The sequence below is a fragment of the Pipistrellus hanaki genome, assembly GCF_964339955.1.
Source record: "Pipistrellus hanaki genome assembly, chromosome: 3".
Lineage (NCBI taxonomy): Eukaryota > Metazoa > Chordata > Mammalia > Chiroptera > Vespertilionidae > Pipistrellus > Pipistrellus hanaki.
Window position 1 is genome coordinate 168,556,804 of NC_140505.1, and position 22,458 is coordinate 168,579,261.

A 22,458-nucleotide genomic window follows, 5' to 3' on the forward strand; every position below is an offset into this window, starting at 1 on the left:
AAAATTAGCTAGTACATTTGTAAGTAGTAACAAGCAGAAACAACGCAGTTATAGGACAGGGGACTATTACAAAGAGAAATTGAAATATTTTGCAGCTTCAGCCTTCAGTCTGATCAAACTACACATGGAATTCCCAAAGGTTCTGACCTGCTTTTGTTATAATGCTAGAAGCCTGGTGCACAAATTCATGCACAAGTGGGGTCCCTCCTAGTGGCTTGCAAGGATCAGGCCCCAGTTTGCTCCCAGCCTCACAGCCCTGTCTGGCACCCTGCCTTGGCCTAATGCCACCCCACCTGCTCCACCATCCCGCCTGTGAGGCCATCAATTGGGGCCGAGGCCCCCACCTGGCTCCCTCAGTGCCTAGGAGCCAAATGGTGGCCCCACCCCTGCTGCTGCCACTGGTGGCCATCTGCGGGTTGATCGGCTGGTCTATTGGGCCCTGACTCACAGCCGCCTTGGCCTGCTGCTGCCCGCTCACCTGCTCCACCATCCTGCTGCGATCCCACTCTCCTCAGGGCCCATCAGGGCCAGCAGCGCCTCCACTGCTGCCCACTGCCAGATCCACATTGCCAACGCCCTCCATGTTCTGTGTCAGTGCCTGGTGGTCAGCACACATCAAGGCGAGCAGTCAAACTCCCAATCAAACTCCCAAGGGGACAATTTGCATGTGAGACTTTTATTATATAGGATAGTACAAGCTAGGAAAACTACAGGACAAGCTGCACAAAGAAACTGAGACAGAGAGTTTGCAGCCACCTAGTAAATCCTATCTTCCCCAAACCAAGGAAACTTAAGAGTAAACGGTTGCACTGCTCCCCAACCAGAGGGTAAACAGCTTAAAACATCCTATTCAGGGAGACAAATAGAAATCCAATCAGTGCCATTTCCCAACCACACCAAAGGACAGACAAATTAAGAGAATGAATCTCACTTTGGTACATCAGCATAAGGCCGATGAAAATTCTATTGATCTGTCCCTAAAACCTCCCAAACACCCAGATTTTAAAATCCCTGAAAACAAAAGTCCCAGTACCATCCGATCTCCCTCTGGGGAGCATACCTATGCCATTCCCTTCCCCTATCCTTCCCACACAGGCTGGTCTCCCCTGATCTCTAAGCGACTCCATAAGACTTGCAGCCAGGGGCAGCAGCAGCTCATCCCAGGCTCTCCCCGAACCTGTCTCCATGGCCCCCTGGTCTCTGACTTCCTGGTGAGCCAAGGCCGCCCAGCCGAGGCTCTCCTGGTGCTTCTTCTATGCCCTCCTCGTTTCCTCTCCTGAGCATGTTTTTGCTGAGGTCAATGAATGCTTGCTTGCTTTTCTATGCTTTGTCTCTTGATTGAAACCTTTCCCTCAGGAAGACACGAACCAAGGTCTCATGGTCTCCCTGGTAACACTTTGACCTCAGGGAAGGCCCAGCTAGACCTGGGCTTGAATCTTAACTATGCAGAGCTCAATATTGGCCATTTCATCTTGAAAAAAATTAACCTTTCTTTTCCCTATTCAGCAGCCAAATTGGATGAAAATATTCACTACGGAGTTTATTTTCCAAGATTCGGTGAGACAACCATAAGAACCCAGCCCAATGATTTATATACATAATGGGCCAAGGACGGTTTGTTGTCTGCCCTGCCCTTTTTTCACTGCTTTCATTCATTTTCTTGCTCACTTGTGAGTAATTAAGAAGTGTGGGTCCTTGAGGGATTGTCATTTGGGGATTAGAAAGTTGACTAAAAGAAGGCAAAGGGAAAAAGAGGCCTAACTTGCCACCAGCACCAGTCGTCCCCAGCCTGGGCTGCCCTCAGGAGGGAGAAAGCACTTCCGGCCACAGAGCTGTCTGGGCTGCAGAGGCCTGAGCCCAGCATGTCCTCTTTGGAAGGCAGTTTTACACACTTCATTCTGCTCGGGGTGGTACAAATGGAGGGGAGTTGTATTTGTTAATGTGTGTAGAGCACAGCTTTTGACACAGGGTCTCTAATGTGTGTTTTGTTGTTACTGTTGATTTGTTTATGGGTTTTTTGGTTGTTTTTGCTTTTAAAGCATATATCAAAACAGCTGAGAAAAGCAAGGTCTGCAGCCTGAGTCATTCCCCTGACACTACGCCTCCGGCTGTGTTGACCGAGTAGCCCTGGCACTGTGAAGCCAGGGAAACACAGCGGTGGGTGGGGCGCTGGGCTGCAGGCAAGCTCTCTCAGGGACTCGGGGACTCTCAAGGACGAAATGGGCCGGTTCCTGAAAATGACTGGTGGCTTCATGCAGCACAAACAAAACCAAACAAATATTGATGAATGTTTGGGGCTCGTTCAAATCTCTGAGTAAAATTATATCTGAAAGAAAACACAGCTAGTAATAGTGGGTTACCAGTCTTCTCTAGAGTGAAAACTGGCTGAAACTGGTTTGTCAGCTAGTTTATTTTCCAGAAATGATTGCATTTATTTTAACAGTTAACTTGGTGCTATACTCAAGGGCAAGTGGACAGTATGCCTCAGCCCACACACAAAACCTCAAAGGTATACCATTTGGTGGTTAATGACACGAATACAACAAATAACAGTGTGCTTACTGACGGTAACATTTCCACAGCAACTGGTACATGGACAGTATTTGTAACCAAGAGGGGCAGAGGGGGGACTGTGACAGCCAGAGGCCTGTGCCCATGCTGGGAACACCTTCCACGCTGCAAAGCCGTGTGCAGCCCCTGGAGCTCTGCCAGGCAGTGCACCTGCCTAGTCACCTCTCTTCAGGAGTTAACCACCATTTGCTTTGCTCTTTTGCAATCTTGACCTCTGATTTCACAACACAGTCTATGAACTTTTTTAAATGCAGAGCTTTATAGGAAACCAGTTCTACAATACATTGGGGAAAACACAGCAAGCAGTCTGCTATTCAAGGGTGGCCTTTTTCTTGTTTCCACCCACAGGGTTAACAGCTGTGGAGAAGGATGTATCTGGATGGCAGACATTCTCTCTCTCTCTCTCTCTCTCTCTCTCTCTCTCTCTCTCTCTCCCTCCCTCTCTCTCTCACTCCCCTCCAAGGTGGTAATAAGCTTCTCACTCCCCTCCAAGGTGGTAATAAGCTAAACTAGAGGCCCACTGCATGAATTCGTGCATGGGTGGAGTCTGGCCAGCCCGCTCAGATGGGGACCCATTGGGCCAGGCTGGCAGGAGGGAGGAGCAACTGGTGTTTAGCCAGCTGGCCTCACCCCCAATCTGGGTGTTGTGGACCAATGGGGGGAGAGGAGGTTGGCCAATCGGGGCCCAGAAAGGTTGGTTGGCTGCTGCAGTGCACGTCGGTCATCCCAGTCATCTGGTTGTTGGGCTTTTACATAGATATAGATATGACAGTGAACTTCTGTTTGCCCATTGGGGAACTCGTGACAGTGAAATAAGAATAAATAAGCCAATCAGGGCAATAGGAATAAATCAAGATGCTCCTTGCAAAACTAGATGTGCCCTCTCCCTCTAGAGATATGAGATCTACCAAAATATCTGGTAAAAACTAAAAACTCACTCATCTCTGATAGTGACTTCAGACTGGATTCTATGGGGCAAATTGGACTATTTGACACACCATTCACAGTTGATTCCCCGGAAGAAGTATCAGGATGTCAATCAACCTTCCATGGAACAAGAGGCCCCCAATAGTGAAAAGACATTCCCTGAGCTACTTTTACTCAGAGACTTAATTACACAATAGCCACAGGGCACCGAGAGGCTTTGGAGCTGGTTCAGCAGGAAGCATGGGAGTGGCTCTGAGATACTACTGATTGGGAAGAAGCATCTGAATCGGAGCCCTCAAACACCCAGCCTGCCTTTGCCCCTGAACTGAGCTGTTATTTAACTTTAGGGATTTAAGACAGTGGAGAGCTGGTCTAAGGCAATACGCAATGTCCCATCCAAGTATCAATTCTCTCCAACAGAAAGACCCAGAGACAGGTCAGGCTGAACTAAGCAAAGGTCTCCCAGGGAGACAGAGGTTCTCAAAGTACCTCTAAGATTTAGTGATGGGCCGCTGTCCCATGCACTCCAGGGACGGCTCATCATGTACAGGGAACTGGGATCTGCCATATACTTGTTTCTATTTTTACCTTTTTTTGCTAATCCACACTCCAGGTTATTTTTTCTATTGGTTTTTTAGAGAGTGGGAGGGAGGGACAGAGTGCGGTAGAAACATACATTTGTTGCCTCCTTCATGCACCCTGGCCAGGGCCAGGGGATTCAAACCTGCAACCCAGCTATGTGCCCTTGACTAGGAATCGAACCTGTGATCCATAGTGCACAATCTGACACTAACCACTGAGCAAAACCAGCCTGGGTTGTTTTAAACGTTTATCCCATCTCATTCTTAGGCAGTGACTAAGTCCACTATCTTAAAAATATAACTCATATCTTAATTCAAATATTAGCTTCCATTTGGTTTTATCAGAAACACCTAAATATTGTTCTGCCAGTAGTGACAGGTGTCTATTCCCAGCGCTTTGATGTCAACATCAAAATTCCTTGCAGCTTTTAATTTTCCTCATGTGGTGCTTGCTGGGTTTGGGCTCCCTCCTTCCCTCAATCCTGCCTGAACTTTCTCAGCACACTGGGTGTGGTTTGGTGGTGGGTGGAGTTGTGCCATGGATCTTTCATAACCACCTAAAACTGCAGAGGTAGACACCACTTGGGGATACAGATGCAAGATAAGAATATCAGAGACAAGTTCTGGAGTTCTTTAAGGAATCATGGTCTACTAATCTTTTTTTCATTGTCTCCTAACTCGCACCCCAACTGCTCACTCGTATATTAGTCCCTGACAGAGTGGACTCAAATGGTCAGAAGATCCAAGCGTGTGTGACCGAGCAGCCTTACCTATGTGCCTTTTCTGATTTAGCCTCACTCTGACCAAGATGTGGAGAGAATATGTTTAGCTGGGACTTAAGAGCAAAACCAGGTATACAGAGCAACGCCTCTCCAGCTTCAGTGCACAGCAGAATCATGGGATTAAAAATGCAGGCGCCTACGCAGAGATTCTGAGTGGGTACAATTTGGAACAAGGCTTAGGCATTGCACATCCCCAATTCCACCTACATTCTGATGTAGGCGGTCTTCCCCCTTCAGTTTAGAAAAATCACATAAAACAGTGACAAAGCATTCACCACACACACACACACACACACACACACACCTTTGCACCGCACTGCCCCACATTTGGACGGTAACTCCTGGTCAGCAAACTTGTACACGTCTGACGACATGTGAGCAAACTGTCAACAGTCACCCACTCAGATGTTCTGCTCAGAGACTCCACCTGCCATCCATTGTTAATGCATACCAAGCAAAGGCAACAGTTCTGAACTCACGGTGAGTTGAAGGTATACAATGACTTTATTTCCTTGGCCTGACAGCATAAACATTACACAAGGACCTGCAGCTGACAGAATCAACACCCAGATTCCCCCCCAGGAAGAACCCTTTTCATGAGCAGAGATGAGCTGAAATGTCATGACTGAGTGCTCCCCACCCCCACCCAGAAGAACCCCTAAAGTGAAAATAATCAGAATCAACAGAAGCCCCACGAATTACTACAAGTCACCCTCTCCAACTTTCCTAACTAGCAGCTGCGGTAAATGGAAACCCCAGGAGGGAAGCAGCTGGCCATCACTTAGCATCACTGTCTTAGAAGAAACAGCAGGGAGGGAGGAAATCCATGGAGTCTGTTAATTGGAAATGGCTGAGGCTCATTAAAGTCCACGGCAGGGGTGGGATGAGGGGCACTAGAGAGAGAGAGCAGGTTAGGCAGAGATGTTCAATACTTCATCAATTCCAGTTAATGCTATCAAAACTACCTTCATTGTCACGTCCTTCATGATTGGCTCTTATTTTCCTAAAGTGAGCTCCATCTAAATTTCTATCTGACATCTATCCCCATCACTGGGGTGGTGCTTGATGTCTTTGAGATTATGACTGGGATGGGGGAGATGTGGCAAGGAGGAGGAAGAGGAGAAGGAGGAGGGGAAGGGGGAGGGGGAAGAGAAGGAGGAGGAGAGATGGGGCACAATGTTTGAATTACAATGTGTCTCCTTTGGTCCTCAGGAATGGTCCACTACCAGTAATTCTAAATCATTCCCTTCCCTTCCCACCTTCCCGGCTGTCCTGTGCAAATGTCAAAGAGAAGGGAGAGCTGAAAGGTGATGCTACTCCACAATCATCTCTGCCCCCAACTTGCCCACCTCCCGACTCTTCTAAAAAAACAAAGAAGCAAAGAAATCACACAAAAATTAATTCGCAGCAACGCTATGAAATTATATCCTCTCCATTCCTGGAGTAAAGCTAATCCAACAGCTCAGTCCTGACATGCTTTCTCCCTGGGCCGAGGAAGCAGCAAAAAATATCAATTGAGCAGGTGAAAATATGACGACGACGATGACGAAGTGTACGGTTGTAGTGTTTCCAGATGTCTTCACCTTCTGTCTCCTCTCCATGGTGGGAGCTATCGATCTCTTCCCCACATCCCACACATATCCCTCCCCCTACCCCCGAGTCCAGGCTCCCATCGGCTGGGCTGCCGCCACTCACTTCCCGTACACACTCTCGTCGCTGTAGGCCACATACAGAAAGTAGTCTTCCTCGTGGTTGTCCTAGGGGAAGAGATGAGGACCGGTTAGAAAACATCGTCCCATTCATTATCTCCACGACCAGGGCATAATCCTTATCTTTTAAAGCTCATTCTCTCTAGCATGGAAAACACAGATACAACAAAACACGAACACTGAGATACATACTAATAGGGAATATATGCTATGGGGTAACCATTAAGACTACATACATTGGTCTGGCCAGTATGGCTCAGTGTTTGAGCATGGACCTATGAACCAGGAGGTCATGGTTTGATTCCCAGTCGGGGCACATGCCCAGGTTGGGGGTTCGATCCCCATTGTGGGGTTTGCAGGAGGCAGCCGATCAATGATTCTCTCTCATCACTGATGTTTCTAGCTCTCTCTCCCTCTCCCTTCCTCTCTGAAATCAATAAAAATATGTATTTTTTTTTTAAATCACATACATTATTGTCTCCAGCTAAGTTTACCTATTAAAACAACTTAAAAGATTTTGTCTTAATTATAAATTTCAGTTTATTTGAAATTTTTACAATCAAAAGCCATAATCCTATGTTAAAATATTCTAGGCAAGGCTGGCTGGCTCTCTAGTTGGGTGTCGACATACAAGCTGGGAGGTCACAGTTCAATTCATGGTCAGGGGAACATGTTCAATGCTTCTCTCTCATCATTAATATTTCTGTCTCTCCCTCTAGGACAGGGGTCCTCAAACTTTTTAAAGTGGGGGCCAGATCACGGTCCCTCAGAGAGCTGGAGGGCCGGACTATATGAACTACTAATCCCTACTGTAACACCTTGGCTGCGCTCATGCCCAAAAAACCTGGCGGGCAGGATCAGACTCCCCTGGGGGCTGCATGTGGCCTGCGGGCCGTAGTTTGAAGACCCCTGCGTCTAGGAAGTCAATAAAAATATATTTAAAAAAAAATGCCAGGCAAGGCCAAGACTGAAAGAAGAATGAAAAGCAACTGAATTCAGTAGCTGCTCTATTCCTAAAGGGCAGAGCTATCTCATCTCGCAGAGCCTCACAGTGCCTGCCCCGAGTAAGAGGATCCTGATAGACAACACCCCCTGTTCCACTTTCCCAGGTGTGTTATCAAAATGCACGAGAACAAAGGCTGGAGAACACCAGAGCTGCCCGCACTGCTGTCACCTGGACCATTACCTCATACAGCTGGCCCATGGTAGCGCTAGTGGGGGGGATAGTGTTGTTGACAAAGAAGAATAAGGCGTCCTCAGGTCTCAGGTGGATCCTCTTCCGGATCAAGAAGTAGAACTGGCCAACTGCAGGGAGGAAGAGGGTTTTATGAAAGAAAGGCAACAGTACCGAACACAAGGGACTAGGAGAATTCTGCTCTGCCTGCTCCCCTTAAAGCTCCTCCTTTCATACCATCTGAACACAGCCCATTACTGTCCCACGGCGATAGAAATAAAGTGAAACTCAAAGACTTGTACTCCCTTGTACGGGTAATATGCCACTGAGCAGTGTATTCCTCAGTAAACAGGTACTTGCCTTCGTTTACTCAAAATTAGACCAGATGCTAGCATATACCCACGCTAAGCCTGAGGACAGCTTGGAGGGAACACTCTATATCCAGGCTATAATAGCCCCCTCATTGTCTAAATCTGATCTGGAACACACTTCCATCCTAACACAAACTAGTCAATGGGAAGAGGTCTTCTTGACTCCAATAATCTTAGCACCGCCACTCACTCCAATGCTGGGACAATGAATGGAGTTCAACGCTTTCCCTTTTACTGAGCACACTGAAGACATGTTAGAAGGCTGATGTTTAAATCTAAGAACTCCAGAGCAAACATATCTAAAAATCTTCCCAGTGTCTGCTAGATGCAGTGATAATTCCACTAAGGATCAAGGTGACAAATGACTATATCCTCTGCATTTCCAAACGTTAACCAAAGCATATATAAAATGTTAACCAAAAAAAATGGAGTTTGGGGAGACAAAGACATCATTTGAGAATCTCTAAAAGACATCATTTGAGAATTCTCACAAGAAACTAGTCTGGTTTTCCTCTTGGAATAAAGTGACATCATAGTAACAGAGATGATGTTAAGTGCTTTAAGTAACAGACATGTGATCTCTTTCAATGTCTTATACTTTGCTGTGCCTGCATCAAACGAGGCACTATGATGCGAATTGCTTAAGAGACTGGTGATGGGGAAGGATCATGTCACCATTTTGAATAACCTAACTTTCTGAAGAACCCTACTTTCTTCAGCCTCCTTCCTCAGTCTCACAATCTCATGCACGCAGGCAGGACTGGGAGCACTTTGCTATGGGAGGGTCAGGAAGAGCATTACCAGTGAGGTCAGAGGGCACCAGGTACTTCCTCTTGTCCAGATCAGGCACCCTGGCCTTAGGAGCCTTCTCCACGATCACCTGGCAGGAGAGTCCAAGAGCGGGGAATGAAAACTACAGAAACCAACCTAGTATTTTTCCTTCCACATCTTAGTTTCCCGATTTAAAGTGAGTCTGTCTGGTCCCAGTAACATTTTTCTGTTACTTAATCTCCCGCCGGAAACCTATTCTTGTCTCACGAATAGAAAGATGTAAAAGCTTGGTCAACCCTGAAACTCTGAAAGGTCAGAGCCAACCACTCCCTATCTAATGGAGACCATGCTAACTGTAAATCCTTACTGATATTATAATCCACTTATTACCTGCCTAAGGACTATGGGTGCATCCCATAGTCTCAATAAAAGGGATAGCAAGGTCAGGGCCTAGCGGTAATCCTCCCTCTAGAAGTGGGACTCCCGCGTGGCTCCCCAATTTCCCCAAATTAACTCTTTTCCAGTTGTCTTTACATTTGTGTGCAGCCTTCTCCTGAAACCAGACTCTGAACAGGAATCCTGAACCACGCGGGATGTGACAAGGGATCCCACAATCTCCCTTACAAATATGTGGGGAGATGGGCTTTCTTAGAAAGGTTGTTGTTTTAGTCTACGGCCATACCACCCTGAACACGCCCGATCTCGTCTGATCTCGGAAGCTAAGCAGGGTCGGGCCTGGTTAGTCTTGGATGGGAGAAAGGTTGTTGTTTTATTACTGCAATAGCAAGAGGATGGCCAGGGCATGTGATCTAAAGTAAAAAGAATCTTGATTTTAAGTAATTACAAGTTACCCATCAGGTATACTATAGGATAGATTCCTTCTGGTATTTAATTAAAGCAGGAAGGCTGTCTGGGTCTTCTCAAATGGTCCAGAGTACCTGTTAGTTTTCTTCCTTATAAAGGCCACTTATTAAAGCTATAGATGATGTGGTTTAAATTTTATATTTTGTCAAATTTTTTAAAAAGTACCACACAAAGAAAGCTTAAGACACTATTTTATTAAGCAAAAGAGTAAACAGTAAAATAGTTCTTACAGTGTAATATTCTGCGCTATCTCAGTACAATAACCTATTTATCAATATTATGCTAGAATTTCAAGCGATTTTCCAATGTCTATAAGTATTTCTATAATATTTGAAAGTTTAGAAAAACCAGATTTCTGTAATGGAAAGAAAAAAATTAAGCTATTTAAAAATTAAAGACTTGCCCTGGCCTGTATGGCTCAGTTGGTTGGGCATCAACCTGTGCACCAAAAGGTTGTTAGTTCCATTCCTGGTCAGAACACATGCCCAGGTTGTGGGCTGGTACAGAAGGCAGCCATTCGATTGATGGATGTTTCATTCACTCTGACATGATGCTTCTCTCTCTTTCCCTCTTCCTTCCTCTGTCTCTAAAACAATCAACTTAAAAAAAATAAAAATTTTTTATTCATGTAAATTTATAAAATAGAAGACTTGTAAATATTTAACATTTTAAATATTTAAATAATATATTTAAATTTAAATTGCATACTACAAAAAGTATATTTAATATTTATAGATTTATAATTCATGCATATTATATTTTATATATTTACATTTTAAATATTTGAAATCTATTATAAAGCCATGAGATTTAGACTTTTTGTTTAGAAAATATCATTACCCTAGATAGAGGGTTTGGAAAGTATAGGAAAATTGCAGAAGCAGAAATAAACACTGGCCAAGTATCCCTAGTAGCTGTTCGATCTTCAGCAAGTCACTTAACCTCTCTGAGCTTCAGCATTCCAATGAGTAAAGGGAAGATGATAACTTCCCAACATCTCCTTTACAAAGTTATGGTACTGCTACGGTGGACGTGAGTAACCCTTGAAGTTCTATGTGAATCTAAGCTTCTAAATTTAAGGAGATGGATTAAAACAGTGAAGAACTGCTCTGACTGGTGTGGCTCAATTGGTTGGGCATCATCTCATACACCAAAAGGTTGCCGGTTCAAGTCCCCCACATGCCCAAGTTGAGGGTTTGATCTCCAGAAGGGGGCCTGCAGGAGGCAGCTGATTGACCAGTGGGGGGGGGGGTGCGTGCAGGAGGGGGCTGATTGATGGTTGACGGATGGTTTTCTCTAGTCATTGATGTTTCTATCTCTTTCTTCTCTGAAATTATTATTTTAAAAAAATAAAAGAAGGAAACCACAAGGGAATAGAAAAAAACTGCAAAGGAGACATGGCGGGGAGGGGGAGGGAGAACTTAGAGGAAAAGGAAGGGGAGCAGGAAAGCACAGCTTTACCAGAAATGTGTAGGTTTCCAAGAACCCAACTCTGCCACCTGCCACTCTCTTACACTGAGCTCTGGGCCAGAGGCTCCGCTCGTCTGTTTTCCTCATCGTGAAATGGAACGTGGCTAATACTCCTTGGGCTGTTCATGAATTTAAAAAAATAGACAATAAAAAAAGATAGACAACCTGTGCCTAACAGTTTCCTGCAATGTCACAGGTTTCCAACACACGGTAGCTATTAAGATCACTTTAAGAGCCCATGAAACCCTTCTCTCCCAAGGCACAGGCACAGCTGCCCAGGGGTGGCGGCTCCAGAGATTCTGCAGGGGCTAAGCTTGAGTTATGTGAGCAGTCAGGCAGGGTACGTGGCTGCTTTACCACCACTGAAAGGGGGTTTGCACATAATTTACTCTCACCCTCTATTTGGTGAACAGAGCACTCTAACAAGATTCAGGGTCCCACCCCAAACTGGAATCACACCTCAGAGCTCAGCAAAGCTCTTCTTCCTGCGTCCCAGCTAGAAAGGAGGTCACAGGCCGAGCTCCTTACAAGCTCCTTGGGAGGCTCTTAACTGGTTAAAACTTTAACTGGAGGGACTGTGAGGTCAGAGTGATGGTCCAAACAGTTTACAAATTATACAACTTTGTAAAAATGTAATACCGAACTCAGCAGGAAGGGACTATCGAGAATCAGCTGAAATATCCTGGGGGAATGCATGTAAATGGAAATGGGATCAATCTCAATTTTAAGGAAACATAGGAAATTTAACTAGACTTAGGAACAGGTATAGTTTTTAACTTACACAGAGCTACTGAGACAGAGCTTCATTCTACTCTGGACACTTGATGGAAGCAACAGTTTATTTCTCTATTTCCAATACCAAATAGTGTACACTTAATTCTCATAGGACTGCATGAAGGACCCAATGCAGGGCTGCAATCCAAGATCTGCAACAGACCAGTTGTGTGAAACCTTTAGGAAGTGACTTCATTTATCTGTGCTTCAGTCTTCCTCTGACAATGGGGATTATAACGGCGGGCGGATGATTAAGACAGAGTGAATAGGCAGCATATGCTCAGGTACAACTATCAATCAAGTTAACTGCCACTTCTACATGTTATTACAGGACAGTGGAATATCACCAGATTCGGGAGAAACTTTTGAAGCCAAGATCCAGAGACCAGCGAAGCAATAAGTGAAGGGTCCTTTTTGTGTGCCATTTCCAGAGAATGGCACAGCCCTCGTGTCTCCTCTTCCTTAGGGGAAAAGGACTGTCCTTATAGGGAAAGGATTATCCTTATAGGAAAAGGATTGTTCCGGTTTCTACCAGATTGCTCTGATAGCTGTGTGAGATCAGGACACTTAGATAAGGATCGGAGAGGAGGCCTGGGTGTACCTGCTGGGTCAGGAAAGCACAACAGATCATCGGGATTCCTTTAGCTGTAAATTATGTGTAACATGTATCCTAACGTCCCTGCCCGAAGATAAAGGTTACAATCTAAACTTTCTGCTCCTTCATCTCCAAAATATAAGAAAGGTTGTTGCTCTCTCTAGCACAACCTTAAGAGTCTTCTGCTTTTCCAATCCGGTTGTGCAGCCCACAGGAGAGAAAAACCAGGCAAGTGACAGGAGTGGGGGGTTGGGTGGGGGGGTGGGGATGGGGAAAAGGCCCGGATGCAGAGAAGATTTATATATATATATTCTCCTTCTCCCTCTCCCTCCCCCTCTCCCCCTCTCCCCCTCTCCCCCTCTCCCCCTCTCCCCCTCTCCCCCTCTCCTCCTGTCCCCCTCTCCCTCTCTCTCTCTCTCTCTCTCTCTCTCTCTCTCTCTCTCTCTCTCTCTCTCTCTCTCTCTCTCTCTCTCTCTCTCTCTCTCTCTCTCTTCCTCCTCAATGACATGAACCAGGGTCCAAAAACACCGAGAGAACAAGGCCCGGGCCCTCCGGACTGTGTCTAATTACAATCTGATCAGAACAAGTAGCGGAGGGAGGCAGCCCGCCCGCCCCCACACAGCCCGGGAGCCAAGAAGGAGGCAGCCCCGCTGTGGCGCAGGGAACATGACCTTGTTTTCCGGGCCAGGCCGGTCTGGTGGCACTCCCCCCCCCCTCCCCCCAACCCTAACAGAATGGGGAGGGGGGGGGGGTAAAGACCCACTGGCTTCCTAACCTTTGCCTCCCAAACCCAAATGCTAGGAGGACCAAAGTCAACCGGATTAAGGGAGAACCAGCCACGGCAGACATCGATGGGTGCAAAAACCCAGAGATCCCCCCGCTCCCCCCACCAAATCAATGTCCCTGCGACCTTAAAGGAAGCAAACAGCCGGGCCCGACCTAGCCGATCTCGCACCCACAGGGCCACAGGGTGAGCGCCTCCCACCAGCACCCACGGCCTCTCCGTTCCGCTGAGTCATTCAAACGCAGGTTCGGCTGGAGGGATGCGGGCGGCTCCGGAGACGGGCACGAGCCCCGGGAGGACAGACGGGTTTTTTGGGGTTTTTTTTTAGGAGATCCGCCGTCAGAGCACCCATCCCCTCGGCCCTCCTCGCAGCGAAGGGAAGGGCGTTCGGGGTGAAGGAATGCGAGGGACCAGCGCTCTGCGGTGCCTTCGGGCAGCCATCACGCCTCCCCATTCCCCCCACCTCCACCTCCACCCCCACCCTCCCCGCCTTCCTAGCTCCCCCTTCCCTTCTTCCCAGCCCCCCCGCCCCCTCCCCCGCCACTCACAGGGACCCTGTCCGGGTATTTCTTCCGGATCTTCTCGCCTTCCTTTTTCCGATACTCAAAGGGGTGGTCCTCCTTATACTGGAACTTCATGATGAACCGCAGGGTTTCCAAGATCCCCGGACGACGGCGGGGGCCTGCCTCCAGGGCTGATGATGCCTGCGTGGCTGGCTCTCGTTCGGGCTTCTTCCTTCCCTCCTTCTTCCTTCCTTCCTTCCGCCAAATCTCAAGACGCAGCAGGACCGCTTTCGGAGATGCAGCTCCGGAGTGCACGCCGCTGAGGCCGGGCTTTGGGCAGGGGGATCGGCGAGGCTCGGGGCTGCAGGCGGAGGAGGACAGGAGCAGCGCTGGCTTTCCCCGAAAGCTGGGAACGCGAAAACAACGCGGCGGCGCCGGGGCATTGTGACGTCACGACGTCCCGCCCCGGCCCCGCCCCCGGCCCCGCCCCCGGCGCCCCGGACCCCGCGGGGTGGGGGGGGGAAGGCACGTGGTTGTCTTCCGTGTGTTCTCTTTCTAGCTAACCCTTCCTTAAATATAATTCATTGCGAACGGAAGCAGGTTTTAAACTTCTTTTTCTATGCAGAGTGTGACATGGAAAACGGTTTTGAAGCAAAGAAAAAGAATGTTCTACAGAGGCGTTCTTCCCTCTTCCTCGCTGCTGTTTTGGTTGGGTCCAAAAAACAAACACACGGGGAGACAAACCAGCTCTTCCGAGCTGGCGGGGGTGCACGGGTTGCGTTGGCCAGTGCAGCAATGCCCCCTGCGCGTGCACACTTGCCCTTAGCTTCTCCAGTGGCACCGGGAGCCGAGCCGGGCACCTTGGGAGCTGGGCTTGGCTTCCTTAGCCGGGGACACCCCTCCTTCGCCGCCGCGTTGGCGTCATTTTGTTTGTGTTCCTGCCGCAAGTTTGCTCCCTGAGCAGGAACATAAGAACATAAACAAACCGTGACTCAGGAATTCAAAGAAACGGATTAGGTGAAGGGCATGAAGTGTAATCAAGGTCCCCACAGGGCTGTCAGTCTTGACGCCAAGGGCTGCATGGCTTGTTCAAATATAGAAATGATTCACTTTCTCCTGTCAACTCAGAAGACTGGAGAAGAAAACAGCAAGGTTGAGTGATGAACTCATTAGTTCTTCCCAAACAGTCTTTTTTTTTTTTCTTATACAGACATTTACCTGGAGGATAGAGAGTACTGCTGCTGAAGTGTCCCCAATGTGAATAGAAAGTGCCACCAGAAAGGGTGCTGTGTCTTCCCCTTACCTCACCAAGAATCAAAGGGACTAGGGCTTTTCCAACCTTTATAAATGGGAAGAGCAGGGGAAATTATAAGAAGCGTGAGGAAGGGCTGCTTTACCCAAAACAAGCTCTGGAAGTTCTGAGAACTGTTTGAGACAACCCAACCAGTGTGGCTCAGTTGTTGAGCTTGGACCTATGAACCAGGAGGACAGGGTTCCATTTCTGGTCAGGGCACATGCCTGGGTTGTGGGCTCAATCCCCAGTAGGGGGCGAGCAGGAGGCAGCCGATCAATGATTCTCTCTTATAGTGATGTTTCTCTCTCCCTGTCTCTTCCTCTCTGAAATCAATATATGTATATAGTTTACAGCCACCTAGTAAATATTATCTTCCATAAACCAAGGATAGTTAAGAGTAAATGGTTTGTACTTCACCCTGTACTTAACCACAGGGTAAATAGCATATTATATATCACTCTTACTCAGGGAGACAGATATCAGAAACCCAATTACTGCCATATGCCAACCACACCCAAGGACAGACAAATTAAGAAAATAAATCTCATTTTGGTACATCAGCATAAAGAGGATGAATATTCTATTGATTCTTCCCAAGACCCCCCCTAAGCACCAGCCATTAAAACCCCGGAAAATGAAGGTCTCAGTTCTCTCTCCTTCTAGAGAGCAGGCCTGTGTCATTCTCTTCCCCCTCTTCTTCCCCAACAGGCACATATTTCCAAAATGTCTAGAGACCTCAGGAGCCAAAACCGGTTTGGCTCAGTGGATAAGTGTCAGCCTGCAGACTGAAAGGTCCCAGGTTCGATTCCAGTCAAGGGCATGAATCTTGGTTGTGGACACAGGTGTTCAAGAGGCAGCTGGTCGATGATTCTCTCTCATCGATGTTTCTAACTCTCTATCGCTCTCTTTTCCTCTCTGTAAGAAATCAATAAAAAATATATTAAAGAGAGAGAGAGAGAGAGAGAGAGAGAGAGAGACCGACCTCAGGAGACCTGCAACGAGGGGAGCAATAGGCAGTGGCAGGTTGATCTTCCAAGGCTCACCCCTTGAACCTGTCTCCAAGTGAGCCTTTTCTCTGACTTCCTAATGGGCCTAGGCTCTCCTGTTACTTCTATGCCCTGCCTAGTTTCACTGTCCTAAGTGTTTTTGTTATCCTCAATAGATTCTCGCTTGCTTTTCTACATGTTGTCTCTTGATTGAAATCTTTCCTTCAAGAAGACAAGAATCGAGGTCTCATCAACTTGCCTGTAACACTATTTCAATGTGTCATTTCTTTTCTTAATATCATTCCATGGTTATGGAGTCTTTGTAGTCCTTGGGGAAAAATTCAATAGAAACATTAGAATCAAGTTGAGGAAATTTCCTAGAAAGTAAAACAGTAAGACAAAGATGGAAAGAGGGCAAAGGGATGTAAATTCAAGTTTCAGCATTCAAAAACTAGGAGTCTCAGAGAGAATTCAGAAAAATGGGGAAGGGAAGTTAGATTTTATTTGTAGCAGCTAGATAATGCCTTAAAAATCCCAAGGGAATTTTGTGACAAGGTAAATTATCATTTAAAGTATAAGGGTAACACATGACATTCCCTAGACATGGAAACCAGAATTTCATTGCTTGTGTATCTGTTTTCAGGAAGCACCTGCAAAATTAGTAAGTAAACCAAGAAAGGAAAAGATATGAGATATAGGAAACAGGATTTGACACGCGAGAGAGCAATGACGATAATCTCCAACGTAGTAAAAGTGGTTAATAGTTATTAATGTTTTAAAATACAAGCTTTATGTATAGTATGTGTATATTAGCATACAGTCCTCACATAATAATGTAATATACTAATTTTATCCCAATTTTACGGCAAGAAACTGAAATATAGAACTATTAAGTAACTGCACCATGATCGATTGGACAAGGAGTAAGGGAAAGAACCAAAATTTTAACCCATAAAGCCTGCTTCCCATTAAACTCATATAATCAAAATCTCTGTTATAAAAATCCGTGGCCATGACGCCGTCACACCATAATGACCCAACGCCAAAAGGCACCTGCTGAACATCATATGATTTCTTCATGCAAACAAGTAAGTGTTGCTCTGTTCAATTCCCGTCTTCCAACAAAGGTCAATGTAAGTGCTCCTGAGAAGGAAAGGTTAGGGCAGGAAACTATTCTTATCTCCGTCCACAGCTGTCTTCCAGGTGGGCACGCGTGGGTGGGTGGAGACTTAATGCTGGTCCCACTGCACTCGTGGTTTGGGTCTCACGAGATTTCGCGTGGTGGGCCTCTAGTTGTGATATAACTGTGTTTAGAAGATAAGAGGGCACAAGCAATGTTCAGATGTATTATGGTAGTGTGGGTGTCCAGAACAAGCCACCCCAAGATGTGCTTCAGTGGAAGTCAGATTACTTTAAGATTTTAGATTAGTCTCCAGAGAAACGTGCATCCCTCTTCCCCGTGACTCTCTAGAGGAGTTTGAATTAGAGACCTTGCCCATAAGAAATGATCAGAGATAACTTTCTGTATAGGTCAAGGCAAATTACTAATATTGAATGTCTGCTCTTCTTATCATCCTGCAATGCCCTTTGGAAAGCCCCCAAGGCACCTTACCTCACCACTAGCTCAGGATGTCTTGTAGACCTCAATCCCCCTTTCTATCTCTGAGCCTCTCTTGTACTGCAGGCTCTCTGACTCGCTCCCGTGGGTGGGGTTCCTGAGCACAGATTAACTTTGATTTTTCTGTCAGCCTGCCTCCTGTTATTTTGATTATTCCAGCCAGCCAAAAAGAACCAGAGTGGGGAAGAAGAATGTTCCCCCTTCCCCATAGTAGCAAAGATAGGGGTCACGGTAATGAAAAAAAAATGGCTAAATTTTCATCTTCTACAGGGCAACATATGCATAGCATTTGGAGAAATGTAGAATTTACACAATCAGCTAAAAAGGAGGACGTATGTATGGGATGGGAAAGTGCTACTTTCCTTCCAAAGCCTTGTCGCTCTTTGACGTTTAAATCTCTATTAATGTATACATTTGATGAAAGGGAAACACACACACACACACACACACACACACACACACACACAACACACACACATTTAAAATTAACTGGTTTTTCAGTTTGTTTTTTAAAGTCTTAGGAAGCTGAGTGTAAAACCAGCTCAGACACTCTGCTCCCTGCAAATTACATCACTGCTCTGCAATTTAGCCTCCACCACATGGAGTTTGAAAAGCCAAATGGTAGCCTGTGGGCATTCACATGGTAATGTGTACTTGCCAGTCACTCGACTTTTAATAACTTTTGTCCCTTTTGAATTGAATTTGCATTTATCTGCTTTGGTATTTATTGAGTTTGAATTTACAAACACTTTTGAGAGCTGGAAAGGGTAGTTAGTACTCAGCTTTACCACCTGTGATAATTAGTATTAACACCACAGGGGAGAGAAAATTCTAAATCTAGTGCAAGAGGGGAGTAAGAGAGATCCTGTACAGGCAAGTTAGATATACAAACCGATTCTCAGGAGACGTCTAGATACTTGGAATAACTACTGAAAGGAGTGGAAAATTTACTAAAGAACATCTAATGAAGCATCCATCTTGTATGAAAACTGCTGTTTGAAATTTTAACCCTGATATTTGGCTTCTGTGGATTTAACCTTCCCCAGACAAGGTCATCAGTGCTGGTGCCAGGCCAGGCCAGGCCTCTGGTTGAGGTCTCAAGGCCCCGGTACACACTGGCTCTTTAAGAACTTGCAAAAGGGGGCTGGAAACACTCCATATTTGGGAGACAAAGAGGGTAGGGTCATATAAATAGGGAGAATTCCTGCATGTTGGGGCCCAGAATTTGAGATACATTTTCCTCTGGACCCGCACGTAATAAATGTAATTTCATCTCTCTAAGTATTGCTTTGTTCTTTTTTGGTTTTCTGTAACACTAGAAGAAATGGTAAATGGTTCAGGTGTGTTGGAAATCATTAATATCACTTGTTCAACAAGGACTGTAATCACCACCAAAGGGCAACATGAACAGTTAAACTCAGCATGAGTACAGTAAAGCTGAAATAAAGAGGTGTTCAATGTAGCCCGCCTTATTTCATAGCTTTGCCTATTAAGCTTTTATGAAAACAGTTGAAGAAGTAGTATCTGTGAGGCAGATAGTTCAATAGCCATAAGAGTCTCCTTGTCTTCTACATCTCACAGCTCTTCTCTCCTGACAGCCAAATCATCTTACAAGCCACATGATCTCTTTCCCCCTTCCAAAACGTAACAATGGCTTTCAGAGCATGCAGGATCAAGATCAAACTGCTTAAGTTCCTATGTAATGCCTTCCATAAAAAAATGCCAACCTATCTTTCCAGATTCATTCTTATTATATCACTTAGCATTGTGAACACTCTCCATGATTCACATTCTCATTATTTCTATCTTGGCTCCTCGACCGAACATGCTCATATACTATATATCTAGTGTTTAGAATTCTAATTTGTCAGGTTTCAGCTCAAACACTACCACTTTCATTTCAAACTCTTAAAATCATGAGGTGATTTTTCCAAAGTGGGAAAGGATAATTCTGGCTTCAGCAAGGTGAAGGTGCCAACATTACTCAGAGACCAACATGCACAATATTTCCCACAGTTGAACTCTCAATATATCTTGGCCAATCCATAAATCACTCAAATTGTTTTCCAGTCAGACAGCCTGCTCAAGGGCAGATTTCCCATTATGGCCTCTTGATTACCTTCCAGACAATCTGCTTATCCGAGGAAAAGAAAACACAGCTTGCTATTCCCAGACTTTGTAATTGTTCTCACCGTCTCTTAAATTGGTTACATAAACCCCATTTTTGCTTTATTCCCATATACCCATATATAAGTAAACACTGTTTTTAAAAAAATGTTTTGTTTTGTTTTTTTAATTTATTTCAGAGAGAGGGAGAGGAAGAAAGATAAAAGCATCAATGATGAGAGAGAATCATTGATCAGCTGCCTTCCTGTACACCCCCTTCTGGGGATTGAGCCCACAACCCCAGGCATGTGCCCTGACTTAAAATCGAACGCTGACCTCCTGGTTCATAGGTTGATGCTCAATCACTGAGCCACACCAGCAGGGCAAGGGTCTCATCACTTTTAACTAGGACTTTTACAATAGGCTCCTAGGTGGAATTAAGACGGGACTTCTTCGCACTTCAGCTAAGATCTCAGACTTTTACCAGAATATCTTTCTAAAACACTGATCGCATTATGGAACTCTCCTGCTAAAAATACATTAAGTAGCTCATCATCTTCTAGTTCAGTGTCTGAATTATTTAGTACAGGCTTAACAATGTGCACTTTTTTTTCTCAGCTGTATACTCTCCTTCCATTTTATAATACATAATTCATATAAAATTTTTGTATTGTACTAGTAAAGGGAAGAAGCTAGTAGAAAATGAACAATTAAAGAATAAGCAAGAGGAAGAAGGAGGCAGATGGAAAGTTGATTATCTCATTCATAACCACATACAAGCTTTATCTTACATTAAGTTGGCTTATATTTTACCAAGTTTATGACACGCCTTTTCCCCATTTTAGAAATCACTGTCTTGAATTCACTCCTAAATCTGGTCTTCTCTAGTCTTTTCCATCATAATAAACACTAATACCTTCCATGTATTGGCTCAACTCAATGATCTAGGAGTCAGTTTTCACTCATTTCCCTTTCCAACCTATCAGCAAATCCCGAGGATGGTATCCCAATATATCTTTCAAATCCTTACAGTTATCACTACTTTCATCTCTAATGTCACCATGGTAGTCCCACCCATAAGCATCTCTTATCTACTCTTCTTCAGCAGCCTCTCATCTGGTCTTTATGCTTTCATTCATACTCCAGTCCCTTCTCCTGTAGCATTCACTCACTGCTAACATTCAAATTGCATAAGTGACTTACTATTTAAAATGCTTCAATGATTCTTGATGCATGTAAAATATCATCTATACTCCTTGCCCCCAAGGCCCCTTGTTTCTCTCAGACTCAATTTTTGCACCTCCCTTCTAAGCTCACTAAATCAGCTACTCTAGTCTTTTTTTAGTTTCTCAAATCTACCAAACTATATCACATCTTTGAAAATGCTCTTTCATCATTTCATTGCTCTGCCTTTCTCAACGGTTCTTTGCACTCTTTATGTAATTCTCTCTCTCTCTCTCTCTCTCTCTCTCTCTCTCTCTCTCTCTCTCAGCCTGGTGCATGAAATTTGTACACAGTTAGGATTCCTAGACCTCGCAGGTGATCAGGGCTAATCAGGGCCTTCTGGCTGCAGCCAGGGTCTCTATTCCCTGGCTGCTGGTAGGGCCTTCCTTCCCTGATTGCTGGCTGCCAGCCAGGGCCTTCCTTCATTCTATGCTGCCCCCTGGTGATCAGTGCACATAATAGTGAGTGATGAGTCTTCGGTGGAACTCCTGTGGGGGCAATTTGCATATTAGGCATATATATATATATATATATATATATATATATATATATATATATATATATTTGCTTTTTTCTTAAGCTCTGTGAGGACTAAGAGTCAGAGGCCCTGTGTTTCTTGCACACTTTTATACCTTCAGTTGCCTCAGCACTATTCTTGGCACATAATTTCCATTGAATCAAATGTAATACAACACACAATTAGAAATATTTTTATTGGGAACCAGGAAGGATGTCTATTTCATTTAGACAGAAGGAAAAAGGAAAGGAGAGGTTCAGAGCCACAAGGGTTATAGCTTACCTGAAAGCTTTGATTTCCTCTCTAAACTAAGAGGACAAAAATCCCCTGCCTAGAATTAATGAGTAGGTTGTGGGGTGTGAGGTTTGAAGAGAGATATTGAAATTTGAGTAACTACTGAAAGGAATGGGAAAATTACTAGAGAAAATCTAGAAGAAATGGTAAATGGTTCTGGTGTGTTGGAGATCATGACCTTGTCAATGACCTCAATCAGCATTGTTGGGAGGTTTTCTGCAGCTCTTCTGTTCAGCAATGTAGGCTTTCAGGAGAGATCAGTTAGCTTCAATGAACCAAAGTTTAAAGTTTGAAGGTGTGAGGAAAGTTTAAAGGGGTTAAACTTTTTTGAGAACAGAGGTGAAAGTGATTGAACTGATTAACAGATATCTCAGAGCAGATAAAGAAGTGAAGCCACTTGGGTGCTACTAGCTTATGACAAAATGGAATGGTGACAGGAGTGAACTCCATGTGACTGCCAGAGGGGCAAAGGGGCAGGGAGAGATGGGGCAGAGAGATCTCTTTAGAATATGATAGGATTTCTCCCAAGATCTTGTTATACCT

At 45.2% G+C, this 22,458-nt stretch overlaps 1 protein-coding gene across 1 annotated transcript; it reads right to left on the bottom strand.

Moving 5' to 3' along the window:
* Positions 1 to 5,346: 5,346 nt before the first annotated feature.
* On the bottom strand, positions 5,347 to 14,333 carry GABARAPL1 (GABA type A receptor associated protein like 1). Its single transcript, XM_084879073.1, has 4 exons — positions 13,922 to 14,333; positions 8,917 to 8,995; positions 7,757 to 7,875; positions 5,347 to 6,618 (listed from the first exon to the last, which is right to left on the bottom strand). The coding sequence occupies exons 1-4, from the start codon at positions 14,009 to 14,011 to the stop codon at positions 6,553 to 6,555; spliced, it is 354 nt and encodes a 117-aa protein (XP_084735199.1). The 5' UTR covers positions 14,012 to 14,333; the 3' UTR covers positions 5,347 to 6,552.
* Between the last annotated feature and the right edge of the window lie 8,125 nt (positions 14,334 to 22,458).

Coding starts and splice junctions, on each gene's coding strand:
- GABARAPL1 (XM_084879073.1), bottom strand. CDS start 14,011: ATGAAGTTCCAGTATAAGGAGGACCACCCCTTTGAGTATCGGAAAAAG. Junction 7,876..8,916: donor GGTGCCCTCTGACCTCACTG/GTAATGCTCTTC, acceptor TCCTCCCTGCAG/TTGGCCAGTTCTACTTCTTG. Junction 6,619..7,756: donor CCATGGGCCAGCTGTATGAG/GTAATGGTCCAG, acceptor CTCTTCCCCTAG/GACAACCACGAGGAAGACTA.